Genomic DNA, 20,154 nt, shown 5'->3' with positions numbered 1-20,154 from the left:
TAGTTATTGAATGATATAAAGTATACTGCAAGGGCAAAATTTATTTAAGAATCGATCCCTTACAATTAATGATAATTATTAATTCATGTGCATTAACATAATTACTTGGTTTAGTATGATGATAAATATTAGGTTTATCAGAATTTACCAACAGTCAAAGTCTAAGTTTACCAGTAAATGTAATACATCAATTACCAATTATCCTCTTTCACCATAATATAGATGTATATATTTGCAATACCTAACAAAATATGTACACTTACTCTATATCACTTGTTTACTATGTATACTATTACTTAAATACACTATTTGTGTAAATGATTAAAATACAATATTAATGTTTATACAAACCTATTAATCTAGAATGAGAAAATTAATTATAATTTAGTAGTCTTCCAAAGAATACCCTTTTGATTAACATAATATAATGAATATTATAAAATAAATTTAAAAACACATGCTAGTTATTGACAACTGCAGATTTTGAAAATAGTATCTGTATGGGAAATTCAAGAAATTTTAATTTACTTTTACTTTTAAGCTGATAATCCATCATTTGTGTTTTAATTAAATATGATGTTTAAATTTAATTACTCTGACAAAAAAATAATGTATCTATCTAATCAAGAATTTTCATAAAATCTATTTTTATTTTTTGTCAAAACAGAATCTAAAATATTTTTAAAAATTACCTACTTTTAATGTGGTATTAGTATTAATTATATAGTATTATATAGTATTAATTATAAGTTTTTATTTGACGAACAATAATATTTAAAGAGTATTTGCATAGATTGTGAAATTGTGTTCAAAATGAGTAATATTTGCTTTACCTATTTAATACTATTAATACTTCATTAATATTTTTCATTCAATTCAGATCCTTAAGTTTTTAAAATCAATACTAATGACTATGCTTTTCTTATGCGCACAGTTAATTAAAATTCCAATATGAAATCATTAGTTAACCATTAAATATGAATGATTTCATCAAATCAATATTGTTTATACTTAATAACATAATACATAGGAGAAACTTGATTATTGCAAAAATAATTTCAATGTTTAAAAAAATGATAAAAAGCACAATTATTTTATTATTGTATAATTAATAAATCAAAATATTATAACAAATATTATATTTCTTCTGTTTTTACTTTTTTTGGTTTTTTTGTTTTATTAGATATTCCTTTTGCTTGCTCTAGTTTTAATCTTCTTTCCCTTCTTTTAACATTTTTACTTTTTTTAATAGGTGTATTTGTATTGTCTTTGATGTTAACACTTTGCAATGAATTTTTGTTAGCTTTAGTTTTTTTTAGTTTCTTGGAGTCTATAATATATTTTTCTTCAATTTTTTCTTCTTCGTCTTCTTCTTCTATTTTTTTTACTTCTTTTTTATCTTCTTCTTCTTCAGCTTCTTCAAAATCTCGACAAACAAAAACCGCAATAAAAAATCCATTAGTGCAATCCACATTTGAAACAGCATTAAGACACATTTCTGAACAATCATAACCAGGAGCTCCTTTATTTGTCCAACCTTTTAACATTTTAGTGCAATTTAAAAGTTTAAATTTGCCATTAACTGATAATGCTTCATCAACAACAGCTTCATTTTCTTCTGGATTCGTAGAACAAGTAGAATAAACTAATCGTTTTAAATTAGGATAACTTTTTAATGCATGATTTAATAGCTGAGCATGGACATTAGCCAACTTTTTTAACCTTTTTTTAAAATGTTCATTCTTAAGTGTTGGATCATTTCTTACTCTATCAACAATGCCTAAAAAATTAATTATTAATAAATATAACACATTTTATTTTTATTGGTAAAATTATTTAAATTATTAAAAAATGTATAGTTCATGTACATAATTATGTTTCAAACTTTTTTATTTGTTTTATATTTATTAACATTTCTGATTTTAAGTTATTAAATAATAATTATAATACTTGATTTAATAATAAATTTAAAAATCTGACAGGATAATGTAATTTTACTGTATTTGATTTGAATGCAATGATTGCATTCAATAAAAAACAATTCTGAGCGGATAAAGGAATCTTTTTTTATTTAATTTTATTTGTTTCTATGATGATAAACAAAGCGTTTTAAGAGCAGCTTAAGAACGATTTATATAAATAGGTAATTTATATAACTATAATAATTATAGTTATAAATTATAATTATTATAATTTATAATTAGGAAATATCATAAAAATGAAAAAAAAAATATAAAATAAAAGAAAAAGCTCAAAAGTCACTTAAATGTTTTGAAAATTTTACCATGTCTAGGTAAAGATAATATATGTGAACAACCCAAATTTCAAGTTTTTACGAATGTTTTTAACCGAATTACAACAAAAAACTCCCAAAATTAAAATGTCTATAAATAGCTCAAAAATGTCTAAAATTTTCCAAACTTTAAACCATAAGGAACAAAATCTAACATACAACAAAAAAGATCTTTTGGCATTTTTCATTTGAAACAATATTTCTGGTAGGAAACGTCATCCGTAATTATTTAATATTATAAAATCATGAAATCATACGTTTTTCTCCTTTAACCGCTTTTATTTCGAGTACCGTTTCGAAAACAAAAAATGATCTCTCTAAAGTATCAGCTCAAGAACATTACCTTTCAGAAAAGATGCTACACTTGAAAATGTTGAGAAAGTTTAGAGGGAGAAAATATTTACAGAATAAAAAAGATAAAGAAATAAACATCATTGTAAAACCATTACATTCCTCGATCCGCTCAGTATCTAAAAATAAAATTAATGTAATATAGAGTTACAGTACTGTTTAATTATGGCCTAAAAATAAAAGTGAACAAGCATTTTAACAAAATTTAAAATACAAGTAATATTAAACCAATAATTGAACCCAATACAATTAGAATCTTACCAGAACCAGAACATGATGGATCTACTAATATATATTTGACATCATCGTAATAAGGAAAAGTTAATGCATCCATATTAAATGTTTCCACATTCTTTACACCATATTTCTCCAAAATATTTTGCAATACATTAAATCTTTCCTTGCAACGATCAACAGCATAAAGTTTGCTGTAGAAAATGATGGTAATTAAAAAAACAAATTTAAAGCAGAGTGAAATAAAATAAATTGAATACCCTTTGTTTTGCATTAACGCTGCTAAATGTGATGTTTTCATACCAGGAGCAGCACACATATCTAAGACGGTACTATCTGGTTCTGGATTTAGTAAATGAGCAGCCAAACAACTTGCCTATAAAACAAAATATCTTATTACAAACAAATAATTATAAATCAAATTAAATTTATAAAAATTTTAAAAAGGAATAGAGTTCCAATCAACAGTAAAAATATAGATAATTCATAATCAATATCACATATTTGTGTAATATGAATATGATAATACCTAGTAGTTCACTACACTTATAATTTATAGATTTATTTTATTTTATATAATAACAAATTAACTATGAAATACACATTAACCTTATCTTGAACAATTAATAATCCATTATTGTAGTCTTCTAGATTATAAAATTTCACTTTTGAATTAAATACTAACAAATCTTTGATGTGTATATCAATAACAAAACAATTCCCTTTGAATTTGTCAGATTTAATTAGTTCTAAAAACTCAGCATAAGTTTTTGGCGTCTTAAATTTTTTAAATTTTAGGTCAGACAATTTTTTCAAAACATCTTCTAATGTTGTTAATAATGTGTTCACACGGAAAAATCGAGGCTTCCAAACTGTAAAAAATAAATATGTTTATGATTTACAATGCTTCTTTAGATATGATGATACAAAATATTTGATGTACAAAATCATATTTTATCAACTTTTAGATATTAACAATACCATATATATATATATACATATAAATATATAAGAGATCACAAGGAAAATAGTTGGAGAAGTATCTCACCTGTCAAATACTGATAAAAGTACTTCATTCTTTGTGAAGAAATCAAATATTTAAATATATATTTAACTGTTTTTAACTAAATAAATGATCAATTTTTAATTATAAAATATAAAATGTACAATAATTTGTATTAAAACAAAATACCTTTTGGTGGTAAGGAAGTAGTTAAGTTTTTCAAATCATTTTCTTCCATAAGTTTCAAAAATTCAGATTTATACTTTTTTACTGCCATAATATTCTTAGCACTCCCTTTTAAACCAAATTTAGACCACATCAGTTCAGTGATTAGTACATAAGCTAATTCACGGTCCATATTATTTTCTTTTTCTAGAATATTACTTTTTTCAATCAAAACATCTATTACTTTTTCCCATTTGAAAACATTCATTAGTACAGCATTCAGTAATAATTTATTCTAAAAAAAAAAGTTTTATTGTTCAACAAAATAAAATATTAAGAACATTTATTATATATTTGATACTAGTAAAAAATAATTGTCAAAAATTGTAAAAATATCAACTACATCTAAATATCATATTATAAAAGAAATTAAAATATTGAAAATTCCACCACCAAGTGAAATAACTCCAAGAATAAAAGAATATTCTACCTTATACAAGATATATTATACTAAACACCAATATATTTAAAATACAAATAAAATTATTTAAAGTCCTTGAAAAACTACGAATTTCACAATATGTTTTAACAAAAATTATCCAGATGCTGGATAATTGGATATAATTTGTGTACATTATAGACAAAATAGCAAAAAAGTTAACAACACATTTACAAAGATATCAAACACCCATAAGAGTAAGTTAACTCTGTGAGGAACCATAAAGAATGTGCACAAACTAAGACAACTGGGGAGTAGAAATGTTTGACCACACATAAGGTAACTAGAGATGTTCGACCAGACAACTGTACTTATCTGTAATCAACTGAAATAATTTAAATCAGCTACAGTTAAGCAGATAGACATACACTTTTATCATAACTTGGAATTATTTTTTGTATAAAATAGTCTTAAGTTGACTACAAATTCATAGAGTTCAACAAACACTGTAAGATTGATACAAGCATCACCAAAGTATGTTATACTACAATACTACAAATCTGCAAGTAACAATATTATGTTTTTTATCCAACTTGTTTAATATTTTTCATATTAATAAATAGCAATAACATTCATACAGGGTACTGTGCTTGATAAAGTTGAGACTTATAGTTGCTTCCACTTTTGACTTTTTTTACTATTTTAGCAGCAATTTTATATAACCCTGTAGTTTTATCATGGTCTTTATTCGCCGGTTTAATAGATTGCTTATTAACCATCTGTGGACAAAGTTACATAAATAGTTTTAATGAAAAATGCAAATTATCTTTCGAATTCCATAAATTTCACTCACGAATATTAGATAGGAAGGTACTTACTGTAACAAATGTAACAAATTCAGATGTCTGTATGAACACTACACTATTAAAATAATTAAATGAAAACAAATTACGAGCAAAATCTTTTCTTTATAAAAACGTTGAAATTATTTGAAATCTCGTAGAATTGCGTCCACAAAAATATTAATTGTAAACGACTAGACGAGCAGCATACACAATTCATAACCAAACATTCGCTCACATGTTTTACTTGTTACTATTGCGATAATATCCAAATGATAACCACAAACTTAATAAACGTTAAATCGTGATAATACAATTTAATTGATAGTAAAAGTGTAAAATTAATAATAATTCTTAAGCAAATGGTTCTCAAAATAAATGAATTTTCGGACTTATCCCATTGGAACAGTAATTACTTCGATTAAGTTATTACAAGTTATTGCATTATTATTAACAACTAATTTCGTTACTGATTCTTTTATATTATTGTCGGTGTCTGTCACGTAATCTTTTCAAATATTTTTCGCTTGAAGACGTTGTTTTTTTGTTGAACAGATCCATCAGGTATATGATTGCAGTATGCTCTGATTAATTGATGTGCTTAGTTTAATTTTAAAAGGTACAGTCTGTGAGGTATGCGATATGTAGTCAGTATTTGTTTTTACGAAAATCGTATAATCTGATGTGCAAGACGCGACAGTTTGTGAAGTGCCTAATCTTAGTCACTGCTGCCGATGACACTACTTCTACAAAAACACTATACCCACGTTATCACGACGGCACCATGTCAAAGTAGTTTAAAGTCAAATAGTTTTTCACCATCACAAGATGAGATCTTAGTCAAATCTTGAAACAAAATTATGAAATGAGCATACAAACTATTCTCATTGTCATCATTATCATCATCCATCAATAATAATGTTTAAAAGGTTATTATTAAAAATTAATTAGTGCATACACGCTTGAAAAAAATTTAAACTGAAAAACTTCTATTTGAGATGACTGCCCAAAAATAAAAATATATATAATAATATATCACATCTTGTAAACCACACTTAACTAAAAACTTAACTAAAATGGTAGCACCTTGCAGACCCTTCTTCAACAAAGAATAATTTGTTTATTATCTCCAAAGTCAGGTTGAATATTTTCATAAATTGTATATAGTCAAAAATATGATAGGTATCATACCTTTTGGCTTTTATACATTAAAATAATTTCCAATCGTTAAGGATATTTCATCTCATTTAATTGTTTTTTTTTTTTTTTATTTTAATCTATCTTAATAAAACTGTTCTAATTTGATAAAAACCTTAAGGAATTATATTTTTAAAAACTAGTAAAAAAAATAATTAAAATAGACATGCTGGAAGATGGCATCACTATAAAAATCTATATGTTAATTAATTATTTTTTAACTATTTAAATGTTAAACAAAGTTAAAGGATCATTATATTTTTTATTGAATTTAAATTGATACAAAAAAACTAGGCATTCATTATAGAAATCAATTTATCTAAAACATACACAATATAATCACCACTAGCCATTTTGTAAATCATTTCTTAAAGGAAAAAGTTTTACATTATTTATAACCATGCTTAAAAAAGTCATATAATTAATTTCATTTTAATTAAGTGGGTATATAGGAATTATAAGGAATAATAAGTTTTTTTTTTTTGTATAAATATTACAAAACCTATTACTTTTTAGTTTTTTCCACCAGTTAAAATTAAATTAACTAATTTGTCATAAAATTAAAATTAAAATAAACTATAAGTGATTTCATAATAAAATGTTGAAAAAATTTAAATAGTTATTCAAACTTAAAAAAATAAATAAACAAAACTGAAAAAAATTAATACCTTTGCTTTATAATTATTTCACTACTATGTTAACTTAACCCTTTGAGTGTCAAATTAATTTTGGCCAGGAGCACCTCCAGGACCAAGTATTTTATTATTTTATTATTCTTATAAATTACATAATTATAGTAACTAAAAAAAAAAAAAAATATTTGGATCAATTTTTCCAAAGAGATTGTCCTAGAATAATACAGCCATTGGCTCTCAAAATGTAAGAAACGAATGAGATAACTAGCGGTTTGAATAATAATAATTATTTTTCAAATTTTGATTCTTCTAACACAACTTTTATTTTTTATTCAATTCAAAATAATTATAATAAAAATATTAAAACATTAATATAACTTATAAGTAATTTAGACAGAATAATAAAACATTAATTTTTTTATATATACACATATAATTTTAAATTCTTAAAGTATTTAATTAGACAAAACTATATTTTGATCTTAACACTTTATACAATTATTCATTTCTAGAACAAATCTGTTACCATAAAATTGGTTCTTGTCTGATATATGAAAAAACATGGTATAACACACAGGCCCACATTGCATTCGTCACACACGTACATGGTATCCTTCCGTTTATTGTTTCTGGTACAAACTATACATTTTCTTTTTTGTTCTTTTCCTAATGCTAATTTTTTCACATCTGATGAAAAATGCCGAGCTGTCTAAATAGTTGATCTTTACACATAGTCTTCCTATAGGGCTTATTGTATAAGGTACTGCCATATTTTTCAAATGACTTCAAGTTATAACTTTGCAAGTGGCATATTCTATCCGGTGACTGTTTTGAACGCAGAGAATTCATTTAAGAGACAAACATATACATAACATAACGACTATGTAACGCAATGCGATTGTGATTGCGATATGATAAAAAAAAGATATTTAGAAAAAAAAAATTTTGTTAGACCATGGAAAAATGAATACATTAATTCACTGTTAACTTCTTTGGTATTATTCCGATATGTTTTCTGTAAATGTCCTTGGGTACATCTTTAAATTTATGATATACTGTTATCAGTATAGTGTTAATAATAGATGTTGTTAAATTTAAAAGAGCAAAGACGCGTTCTATGTGGCACAGGAAGAACCCTTACTATATACTATACGCATATATTACATACTAAAAATAATGAATAATATGTTACATTATTGTCCAATACTGAAATACATTCCATATATGTATATATAAATTCTTTTTTTTCTTTTATTCTTTTTTAACAACTGCCTTATATACCTCTCTTATTGAGAAAAAACTGTTAAAAGAACTCTTGAGTACTAAGTCAAGGGCAACAAATCAGTTATGAAACAAAATGCTTTGGTTGTACCACACTTGAGATGTATAAATCATTAAAATAAAAAGGAAACACTTTTCAAGAAAAAAATAAAAACCTAAGCATAATTTTAAATAATCAGATTAGGACATTTTTTTTAAATAATTTATCATTTACGATAGTAAAAAAAAACAATTTATTTAAAAAAGTGAAAATTACATAATAAAAACAAATAATAACAGAGCAATTTGCTTGTTTAATAAAACAAAAAAAAATAATTAAATGTGCAAGCTTAACATTATAGTAATTAGTGAATACATGAAATTAAGTTAATAATGTTAAGCTTTGTCAATGAATATTACAATTCATTATGTGTTTCAGGACTATAACCGTATTTTTGGTTTTGTACATGTTTAGCACCTTCTTTCACTAAATCTAAGAATTCACTTTTATCGAATGAATAATTAGTAAACTTGGCATGTGCACCCTGGTCTGGATGATTTCCCTAAAAAAAATAAACAATATAATTAATATTATTATGCATAACATTTATTTTAAATTTTATGTTTTTATATAAAAAAAATAAATGAGTTAACACTAAGAAAAATAGTTTAAACTCATTGTTAAGATATTTAATCACTTTTTAATTAAAATAAAAATGTTAATTTTACAACACTGATATGCTCTAAAATAGTTTTAGTTAATTCTTCAAAAATTAATTAATTAAATGAGTTATAAACAATTTAATTTGTTGAAAATTTTATTTTATTCACATTCAAATATTTACCAAACTTTGAAATTCAAAAAACCTTTATACTTTCTAAACAATATATGCACTTGATTAAAATTAAAAGCAAGGTTGGATTGGTATTTAGTGTTGTTTAATTCATTGTATCACTTCATAAATGAAAATGTAAATAGTAACCTAATAACTAGCATTACAAAAAAGATAAAATTATTAAGTTAGTCAAGTGTTTTAAGATATAATAATTATACATTTTACAGTTTAATCACTCGATAATAATATATACCCATAATATATCCTCAGGGGGGCCTCAATCTCCGTTGCTGTTTGCTATCTTTATAATGGATTTAAGTAATTGCTTTAAATTTTGTTAATATCTACTGTTTACTGACAATCTAAAAATTTGCCAATATTTCTTTATTTGATGACTAGTTTAATTCAAAATTATCTAAACAAAGTTAGTGATTGGTACCTTGCTAATGGTCTTAAGTTAAATTCAGCCAAATTTTTTTTAATATGTCTAAACGTGTATAAGAGAAAATTTCCTGGTCATGTAAATTTTATCTGTTTTATAAATCTCTATCATCAATCCAATCCAGTATTAATTTAGAATCACTAGCTACTAGATGTAAATCCATAGATATTTGTTATAAGTCCATATTAATAAATAGCATTATATCCTGTCCGGATTTATTGCATTCATTAAATTTTGATGTTTCCCAATATAATTTGAGGCACTGTCATTCATTTTCAATACTATTTCATCGTATTTCATATGGGTATAATAATTCCTTAAATCATATTGCTCGAGAATATGTTGTAATTATCTTTTCCATAGGCAATGCTGTTGATTTTAATTAAATTTAATTGTAATTTATCTTCATTATTTAAAATTGTGCTTATTATATTATATTTATAGAATCTTGTATTATTAATTTTATCATATTACTGAACTGTACTTGAGCCTTAAAGGCGTTATATCAATAAAATAAAAAATAAAATACACATTTTTTTTCTTAGCTATACGAGTATAAAGTCAGCTCAATGCTTACTTTATCTTCCATTTTTAATTTATTCATATCTCGCCAAGTTATATATTTGACACCTCTCAGACGAGCCAAGTCCTTGTAACAATGTTCATCTTCACAATTATATCTGTAAATTAAATTATTTTTACTAAAAATTAAACCAATTTTGTAAAATCATTGTTAACTTAAAATCATGGTCATTAATATTTTAATTCAAAATATATATTTTTATATCAATAAATAACATCAAACATACAATTCAAATAATACTGCCCAATCTGGTAAAAATAGAAGATGTGTCAATCCTGCACCGTGCATTCCAATAAAAATATCCGTATTATAAGTTATTCGAATTTGCTCCTTGAATGTTAAGTATTTACTACTATAAATTACCTATAAAAAAATAATTTATAATTTATCTTCTACAGAATTACACCAGTATAAGCAAATATACCTTTTTTACTTCATAATTAGGTTCATTACTTAAAGCAGCTATTAATTCATTTTCATTCAATACATTTCTATATTTTGTGTTTCTAGACAAAAATGTTATCCTAATTTTTTTATTGATATCTGGTGTTTGATGAATGTTTAAACGATATAATACATGCTGAGAAAATGCTTTAAACAATCCACTTTTCTCACATCCATCAATCTAAAAAATAACAAATATAATATACTTTTTCACATAACATCTATAAACAAAATGCATTCTTGTTTATTTTAAAAATTTTAACTATAAAAATATATTCTTTAAATGAAAAAAAATATCTCTAATATATTAAATATCATAATAAAACCATCACTCTTTAGCTTACCTAACAATTAGGTATGAATTATGACTACTTAAACGAATCAAAAAATAATAAATTAATACATTTTAATATTAGATAAAATGAATAACCACAAATATATTTTTAAAGCTATTATTACAGATAAAAAAACATTAAGAAATTAGCTTATAGTTACCAAAGGAGTATTGTAATATAATCCAAATATCATACGTGGTAGCAATGGTAAAACAATATTATTAAAACAAACAACTTGTCCTCTAAAAGTGTTTAAATTCCATACTGGATAAATTGTAAATGCTTCAAAAGTTTCACTAAATGCAGATTCATAAGCTAATGACTCCCAAATTAATACATGTATATCTTTGGAAAACATGTTGGATCCTGAGTTATTCATATGCTGAGATGCATACAAATTCAAAAAATCACAAAAATGATGGTACATGTTGACAGCTAATAAAATAAAATTAAGAAACACATTGTTAAACATGTCCTAATAAATAAGTTAAAAACAAAAAATCAAATTTTATAAAACACTTACTTGCATCTATTTTCATAATAACAGTTGGTTCAGTTATAATAAGATCACATTTTCCAGGATAATGATTTATTGGAATGAAAAATCTTAGTTCTGGACTCCACGATTGTAATGGGCTTAGATGATCACACTGAGCATCCAATTTTTCTTTATGAAACCTATATTATGCATTACCAGAGATTTTAATATTTTCTTCTTTGTTCTTACACTTTATTTTATTTATTTTAATAATTCCAGTAAAAGTAAACATACAAATTATTTGTGTTCAAAGATATAAATAATTATATGTTAACATATTGTACAAACATTTATCTGTAATAAATTCCATTAAACTTACTTGCACTTTCCACCAATTTGCCCTTCATTTAGTACATCCATTTGATATCGAACTGGACGATTTTTATTCAATGTATTTGTGAAATTAATCATGATATTACGACCACGACAAAACTTTAAATGATTTGTGCATTCTAATGATGAATCATCCTACAAGAATAAATGGAATTTTATTATTATTATAGTGTAGTCGCTACTTATTTTAACTGTAGAAATCAAAGTACAAATATACAATATCAATTTAAGTTTTTGAATTATTTCTTAGTCATTTTGAAATAAGAATTTAAAAAAATTATTTTTTAAATATTATTTTGAAAAGAATATTATAAAATATTTAACAATGAACAATTGAATAATTAGTGAAAATAATGTGCTATGTAACATTTTTTAATTTATTATAAAAATTTATTAAAAATTTCATAAATTAAAATATGATAAAATGTTATTAAACAATTTAAAATGTGCATTTCAAATCATTATAAGAAAATATAACTATTATTATAATAACACGTTACATAGCACATTATTTCCACCGACTCTTCAATTAATTATTTAATTAGTCTACAGAAATCATGTTTTAGTGAAATTGTTTGTAATTGTTTCAAGACTTAACCTATAGGTAATAAATACAACAGTTAGCTTGATTAAAAAAAATCTATTATTACATACCAATACCATTTGTACAAAATTCAGAAACTCAAAAAAGTAAAAAATATTTTAGAAAAACAATAATATTAAATTCAATTATTTCCATTCCAAAGTTTCTAAGTTTTCCAAAATATGTTAATACACAGATTTATAACACATAGAGTCTTAAACATTTTAAAACCATGATAAACATTACTTGATCTGTTGGCTCACACATGTATGTGATTTCTTCTCGCTGCTGTCTTACATAGCCAAAATCCCCTTGATCGTAGAAAATGCCTATCTGGGCTTGTTTGGAAGGTGCCCAGCCATTGTCTGGACCCGGACACACAGGATCCGAGTAGCGGTGTTGTGTGTCACAGTTACTCTCATAGCCCCAGCAGTGCTAGCAAATCAAACAGGCCCCAGTTGAACGACAATGACGACTGATCGAGCGTTACGCCAGACTACGGCTGTGGTGTACTTACGGTCGAGTTGCGGTCTTCGGAGAACAGTATGTAGGGCAAGTGTTCCGGGTGGACGTCCAAATCGACCGATGCCGCGGTCGGTCGGACAGCGCTGTTCCACAGAACGACACAGCACGAAATGGCTATGATCTTCAGGTACAACATGGCTGCGCATTGGATGACAGCCGAACAGTTAGTTATACGTCGTGCGGCCACGGTGGCGTCGGTGTCATCGTCGGTCGTCACGGTTGGATTCAACGGTCCGCGTAGTGACTTTACAAACGTTAGTCACGCCGTTGTAGGCGGTGCTCCAATGCCATGTCGTTGGCGGGCATCGGCGCGACGCGGAAATCGGTCAATGCGCGCGCTAAACCGTATAATCCGCGGATTACGGTGCGACGGGCGCCTACTACAGCTACTGCAACATCTGAAATATTAGCGTATCGCGTATTGATGATATGAATATTAATAATATTTACGTTTCACGGACGGGCCATGTTTACAATGGTTCAAACGGTGGAGGTGTCAGCTGACGGTTTGATTTCTAGGAGGGGTTCTCAAAATTATTGCATATAACCGTATAGGTACGCTGCGAGTAATAAATTGTAGGCGGATGTGTTTGTGATTTTAAATTATTCATATGGTAAATTTGTATTATTGTTGTTTTCATTATTTCCATTGTAACTGAAGGTTTATTATTATTATGTCCAGATGACTATGTTATAATGTATACTCTGTGCGATTTATCCCGTCCACGCGCGTGCGTGACGCGAATAGAATATTGTACATAAAAAAATAAATAAAAACGAAGAACCATTAACGACATCGATTACTCCTTAACTTGCTAACTAATATTATTTTGATGGACAATTTCCATTTGGATAATTTCAAATCTTTTACCGAGTCTTTGAGTTAATATTTTACATCTATCTTAGGTTCGCCACTTGCCATACGTCCCGGATTTGTCGGGATATTTCTGATTTTGTGACTTGGGTCCCGGAATGAATAAACGTCCCAGAACAAAGTTTGTAGCAGATTTTAATTTGTGATAAACGAAAAAGGGTCTTATATATTTTTTCTTAATTCTAAATTTCTATATCGTAAACAATAACACACTTTATAGAGTGTACTTATACTTATCGTTCTTAATCCATGTGAGGAAAAAAAAAGTTTTATTTCAATATTAATGCTTTCAAAATCTGACAACCTTAAACTACCATCATTTGGAATCGTTTCTTCACTTAATATCAGCATACTTCACAAGTTTTTTTTTTTTTTAATTTAAGTACATAATACTTAAGCACACAACTAAAAAATGTCATATTTTAGTCAGTGGTATATTGATAAGTATATTTATGGTATATGCACTAAAACAATATAGATAGCAATCCTAAAACAAATGTTTTCATCTCACTTGACAATTTTTTTTTTTTTGCTACGTTCGTATAAATAAATAAAATTAATCCCTTACATATTGACAACTTCTGAGGCTAAAAAATACAACACCACAAAATATACATTTTCTGCTTGTTATTAATTGCATGATACAGATCTAAGAACCATGGGCTGAATGTCCATACTTCATATTAAATTTAATAACATCTATTTTTCAAAATGTTATTTACTAAATTGAATTTAAAATACATTAAGCACAGCGTACACTGTAGTCTTCAACAAATAATAATTTCATAACAATTTTTTTCCAATGAACTGTTAAATGATTTTTTTTTTTAGTTTTTGAGTTGTTATAGAAGCGTACATCCGTAAAATAATATTTTACATTAGATATATGAACGAAAATTAAAAATCTGCTGACGGGTATACGATGTATACCCGCATATTAATGCTCTGCATGGTCCGGTCTAGTACGGTCCTGACATACAAAAACTTTTGAATCGTCGGTTTGGTCCGATTCGATAATTTTTAGGAGTAGTTCGATCCAGTCCTCAGATCAAATGCATTATTTTCAATCTGGCCCGGATTCAAAAAAAAAAAATCAGTCCGGTCCTAATCATGGTACTTAAAATCTTATTACAGATATTGTTATGTAAACAAATAAAACGAAAAAAAACTACAACTTTAGGAATATATATTTATTTATAAAGTCGGGTAGTCCAGTCCAGTGAATACTAAACGCATCATATGGTACGGTCTGGTCTAATACAGACTGAACCTTACAAATCGATCCAAAATGTTTTAAGATCGAACCGACAGTTCGGTCCACAGTCTACTTTATTAAATATTATTTAATTACCGGTCCGGTCCGATCTAAAAATTATATAAAGTCATCGGTTCGATTCAATTTTGGTCTTTGATTAACGTCTAAGTGTGGTCCGGTCCGACTTCGGTCCCCTGGTAAAATTTGAAGTCCGGTCTGGTCCTTTAAATAACGGACCGTGCAGAGTATTACCGCATATACGTATCCCTGCTTTTAGTGGAACCATGATTTGAAAAACAAATTTGTTTTTTAACCTTGTAATAACATGATGCTAATAATAGGATAAATTCGACATGTATTTATTGACTCACGACTTGGTCGGTTGAACCAATTAACAAATTGGTCGTTTTTTTAACTAATAAATAATAAACGAACTAAAGGCGAGTTTACACGGGTCGATCGCGGTCGAACGACTGTTGCCGTGCAGCGAAATCAAAAACAAATTGAACGTGTAAAAAACTTATTTTCGACTTAGTCGCACAGCTAAATGATTCGATTAAAATCGAAAAGTAGTCTATTTTTGGTCGATTTGATCAATCATTGTAGCATGGCTAAAATCGATCATGTAAAAAACTAGGCGATCAAGTTGTACTCATTGGTACTTAAAATAATAATAAACTAATTTCGAATCTTCAACAAATATGTATTTTAAAAGATTTGTTGATGCATCTAAAGTGTTTCTTTTTAAAATCCATTTCCGAGTTCATAAACGACTTTTTTTTATTAATTTTTACAACTTTTCACATGATACATCACAAATTAATAAAACACCAACACTTATCGGAAAAGACATTTTTGTCTACACTTTTCAGTTTCAACTAACATGTAGCCAAGAAACAGTTGAACATGTAAACATCATCCTGTTTCGATCAGTGGTGCCGAACCTCTTTAACAAGTGTTGTTAAAACAATAGCTTAAATGGGGTGGGTAATCCTAAGGGCTTAGCCCCAAATAGTCATTAGGACCTTGAGGCTGCTCATATAACGTAGATAGTATCATACAGTAATATTATAATTGTACAATTATAACCTTCACATTTTTAACAACAGATTAGTTTTACAATGTAACTATTGTAACCTATTATTTATTTATAATTACAGTGACAAGTGACATTATTGATGGGTGGTACTTTCTGAAAATAAATTTGACTATAGTGCTTTTTTTAGAGCTCGGCGCCACTGGTTTCGATTGGGTTTCGACGCGTCGTCGTGCGGCGAAGTCGTTCGATCACGATCAACCCGTGTAAACGCGGCTTAACGAATATTAATCAACAAATGATTATTCAAAATTAAACAACTAATGTGTAACTAATAATAATACTATTACGGACTATTAACAACTATCTATACATTAATAAACAGTTTCCTTGTCACCAGATTATTCATAAAAAAATAAACGGGATAATCTAGCTTCAGTATTGTTTCAAACATGTTGTTTTAATTTGTTCATTATACGACAATACTGTTAGTTAATAATTCAGTGTGCCGTGTAGGTTATCAGTGCCACAGTTAGCACCAGGGCAAGCAGGTCAAAGACCTGTCAAAGGGACTAAATAATTGTTTCGAGGGGCACATTTTTATATTTGATTAAATAGTAAACAGAAATTTTGTAAATTTAAAACATTTTAAATATAAATTAGTTGATAAATGATAATTACGAATATTACTCCATTATTGTATTTACATAATTAATAACTAGTTTGAAAAATGTGTTAACAGAAATTTAAGATAAAACAGAAAAAAAGAAATAGAAAATTTGGTAGCAGATTACTTATTTCAGATTGTTATCTTAAATCGTGGTAGGTAATTGCATTGTGTTATTTGAAAAATAATATATAGGTACCATGTTATAAAATACTAATAATATTATGTATCTCAATTACTTAAACAACGAAAACGCAAGATAAAAAAAAATGCCAAAAGAACTGTTGAATAATAAAGTTACAGATAATGATCCTACTATAAAGCTGTACAGAATACAAGCTTTTTGTATAATAATTGATAAATTATCAATGGCTATTGAAGATCGAATTTTTAAAAAGACGAATATTTTATAAACATTAATATTTTTTGACCACAATAGATTTATACATATAAAAAAACAAAATATTGACTTTTGATAGTGGAAATTATATAATTTTTAAAAAATGTTGTAGTACTAATGGACTGCAACCCAATATTATTCAAGAAGAATTGATTAACTTTTCATCTGCTTATGAGTCTATAACAGTCATTGGAAAGAGAATGAACATGGGGGTCAGAGCTATCAGACGAATCTGAAGTTTCTGATGAAGATATTGATAAATAACCAAACGTGGAGTCTGAATAATCTACAAAAAAGTTAAGTACAAATTCAATTTGTAAAAATGCAATACTATGAGTTATGGGAATACAAGTACAATTTCTATACATCTAGGTACATTTACTAATTTATACTTGGTATACAAGTATATTTTATAATTTTCATTTACTCAAGTACATTGTGAATGGTCATTTTCAAAATTAAAAATTATTAAAACAAGACTGAGGTCATCAACTAGTATAAGCCAAGAGCCTATTAGGTAATCAATATTGGAAGTGACAAAATTCCTGATATAGAAGAAATTATATCCTGTCATGCAAATTCCTCTTCAGAATTATACAAATTGTTCTTGTACTAACTATATTTATTATTTAACGTTTATCTATATTTAATTAATTTTATTTTAACTAGTATATATGGATATAAAACATTTACTTATCATTGCTTACAGACATATTTGTTTCACAACAACCACAAATTTACAAGTCTGTGCAATAATGAGTTAATAAGTTAAAAGTTCCCAATTATGTTAATTTTGATTTTCAAGACCAGAAAAATATTTTTGTAAAATACCGCATTTGATAACAAGTTCATGGAATTTGGAAAAATATAAAAATAAAAATTTTGAAGAATTTTTAGATGAGACCATACTATTTATCTCGGTATTAACTATTAATTGGGGTCCCCCCGATCCCAGGAAAAGTACTCAACCGTCTTCAGACTGCTGAGTAAAAATAGTCGTGCCACACATGAATTACCTTACCATTGTCATGAAAAGTGGCCGTAAATCTATATTATAAAAATAGGTACATATTATCATTGACTAAATAATTCTTAATAATTATTTTATCTACTCTATTATTATTAGAATTATTTTGTAATCTATGATATTATTAAATATTATTGAATAAGAGAAGAAATGTAATAGCTGGTAAACATTTTGAGGTGACTCTTTTATTGAGATTCAATAGATATTTTGATTAACCTATCCATTTTATTATTTTATTTGTTTAGATTTTAATAACATTAAATACCTAATATTATATCGATAGTGTAGCGCACAAGTGTGATAAGTGACATTTTTTTTTGAAAAATGAGTTAAATGCATATTCAATTTAATCATAAAATTCAGCACATTATGCATAAACGAAATTACAATATTATTTAAGTAATTAATGTTCTTAATTGAAATTAGAAGAAAAATGTGATGTGTTTAAGTATTACTTTTTACGTGTACAAAATGTATTAGGTACCTACAATATTTTTTTAAAAATACAAATGTGGTAATTGCAGGTTTTTTAATCCTCATTGCTCATTATATGTTAAGGAAAATATAACAAAAAGTTCATTAGGTACAGTTTGTTACATTTTTGAATTGTTATAACAGCTCAAACTAAAAAATCGTTCTCCTGAACAATTACGAAAATGTCACTTACCATACTTGTGTGCTATGCCATCAATATATTTATTTTAATGTTTTGGATCAACTGTATACATTTATTGCCTGTATAATTTTATAGTTACATTTTCAGCTGCAGTTATTATTTTTAGTTTTCTTAATGTTATTGAACATTAAAAAAATACTTTTTTAAATTATATTTATCATAAATTACCATAAATTTGACATTCGAGTACTTAAAAACAATTTCAATAAAAAAATCTATATTTTTCTATTCTAATTAGTGTATAATAAGATTTTTCTGCGTTTTCATTAGGTATCGTTAATGTTAAATAAGATCTGTTGTAAATTGTTAATATATATATATATGTACTCGTATATATATCAGCGCTTAATTTAAAAAATTTTTTATTTTTTGTAATTAGCTTAACTTATTAATTGAAGTTCAGCTAACGATATTCTCTAACTTAATTTTTAACTTAATTGATGTAATTCTCATGTACATTAACATTAACTTGCCTAGCCTTGCAAATTTGTATAGTATAGTTCATTAATTTTATACAAGATTTTAAGTAAGAAATGTTGATTTATTTAACAATGTGGAAGAAAACAATGAAAAAACATAGCTTAGCCACACTAATTAATATTAATAAAATACTAACTAGGTCCTTACATATTATAATATGTAAGGATCTAGTATTTAGACTTCATGCAACAGTTCAATATACGTAGTAATAATGAGAATAATACAAATACCTATTTATATTATAGTATATGCATCAACAGTAATGTTGAATGGGTAATATTATAGATATTTTGTTATTTATTTTTATTATGTTTATAAAAGTTTAAATGAAACCTAAAGTAAAATAAAGTACTTACAAAAATAATTAGGTACATAAACATTTTTTTGGAAGAGGTGGGATTGTAGAACTTCAAAATGATTACTTAGATAGGTATCTTTAAAAATGTAAAAGTGTAAAAAGGCCCATAGCCATATGCTATTGGCCTCATTAGGTAGAGATCATTTTATATTTTAGCCGACCAAAAAAAAGGACACAAGTCGCCACTGGTTTTTTATCAAGCAATAATAAAATTGTATTTTAGTTGATAATTAAGTTATTTTTCAACAGTCATTAGTCTTTTAGCCCTTTGCTGTTAATAGGTCAGGAAAATTGTAATCAACTATATTAGTTGGTGTTTCAAATTATTTGATAATGTCCAACA

General features: G+C 26.3%; 2 protein-coding genes across 3 annotated transcripts; both read right to left on the bottom strand.

Annotated features, from left to right (window-relative positions):
- Positions 1–1,117: 1,117 nt before the first annotated feature.
- Positions 1,118–5,574, bottom strand: LOC112688646 (probable 28S rRNA (cytosine-C(5))-methyltransferase). The gene is made up of 7 exons (XM_025561944.1): positions 5,364–5,574; positions 5,124–5,264; positions 4,071–4,341; positions 3,488–3,750; positions 3,139–3,254; positions 2,906–3,072; positions 1,118–1,780 (listed from the first exon to the last, which is right to left on the bottom strand). Exons 2-7 carry the CDS (start codon positions 5,262–5,264, stop codon positions 1,137–1,139), a joined length of 1,602 nt encoding a protein of 533 aa, XP_025417729.1. The 5' UTR covers positions 5,364–5,574; the 3' UTR covers positions 1,118–1,136.
- A 3,125-nt stretch (positions 5,575–8,699) lies between these two features.
- Positions 8,700–13,600, bottom strand: LOC112688706 (EGF domain-specific O-linked N-acetylglucosamine transferase). 2 transcript variants are annotated; one of them, XM_025562035.1, is made up of 10 exons: positions 13,489–13,600; positions 13,031–13,427; positions 12,760–12,948; positions 11,917–12,065; positions 11,583–11,737; positions 11,220–11,494; positions 10,705–10,905; positions 10,507–10,643; positions 10,275–10,377; positions 8,836–8,982 (listed from the first exon to the last, which is right to left on the bottom strand). In XM_025562035.1, exons 2-10 carry the CDS (start codon positions 13,172–13,174, stop codon positions 8,836–8,838), a joined length of 1,500 nt encoding a protein of 499 aa, XP_025417820.1. In that variant the 5' UTR covers positions 13,175–13,427; positions 13,489–13,600. The 2 variants fall into 2 exon arrangements, with proteins under 2 accessions (XP_025417821.1, XP_025417820.1); XM_025562036.1 differs by lacking the exon at positions 13,489–13,600 and having other exon boundaries at positions 8,700–8,982; positions 13,031–13,174.
- Positions 13,601–20,154: the final 6,554 nt, after the last annotated feature.

This window comes from Sipha flava, unplaced genomic scaffold, assembly GCF_003268045.1.
Source record: "Sipha flava isolate LNK unplaced genomic scaffold, YSA_version1 3_pilon_pilon, whole genome shotgun sequence".
Taxonomy (NCBI): Eukaryota; Metazoa; Arthropoda; class Insecta; order Hemiptera; family Aphididae; genus Sipha; species Sipha flava.
The sequence above is the reverse complement of the archived record's forward strand: the minus strand, read 5'-3'. Positions and strand labels throughout refer to the sequence as shown.

Coding starts and splice junctions, on each gene's coding strand:
- LOC112688646 (XM_025561944.1), bottom strand. CDS start 5,264: ATGGTTAATAAGCAATCTATTAAACCGGCGAATAAAGACCATGATAAA. Junction 4,342..5,123: donor TTTATCAAGCACAGTACCCT/GTATGAATGTTA, acceptor TTTTTTTTTTAG/AATAAATTATTACTGAATGC. Junction 3,073..3,138: donor GCGTTAATGCAAAACAAAGG/GTATTCAATTTA, acceptor CATTTTCTACAG/CAAACTTTATGCTGTTGATC.
- LOC112688706 (XM_025562035.1), bottom strand. CDS start 13,174: ATGTTGTACCTGAAGATCATAGCCATTTCGTGCTGTGTCGTTCTGTGG. Junction 12,066..12,759: donor TGTGTGAGCCAACAGATCAA/GTAATGTTTATC, acceptor TTATTCTTGTAG/GATGATTCATCATTAGAATG. Junction 11,738..11,916: donor CAAATTGGTGGAAAGTGCAA/GTAAGTTTAATG, acceptor TGCATAATATAG/GTTTCATAAAGAAAAATTGG.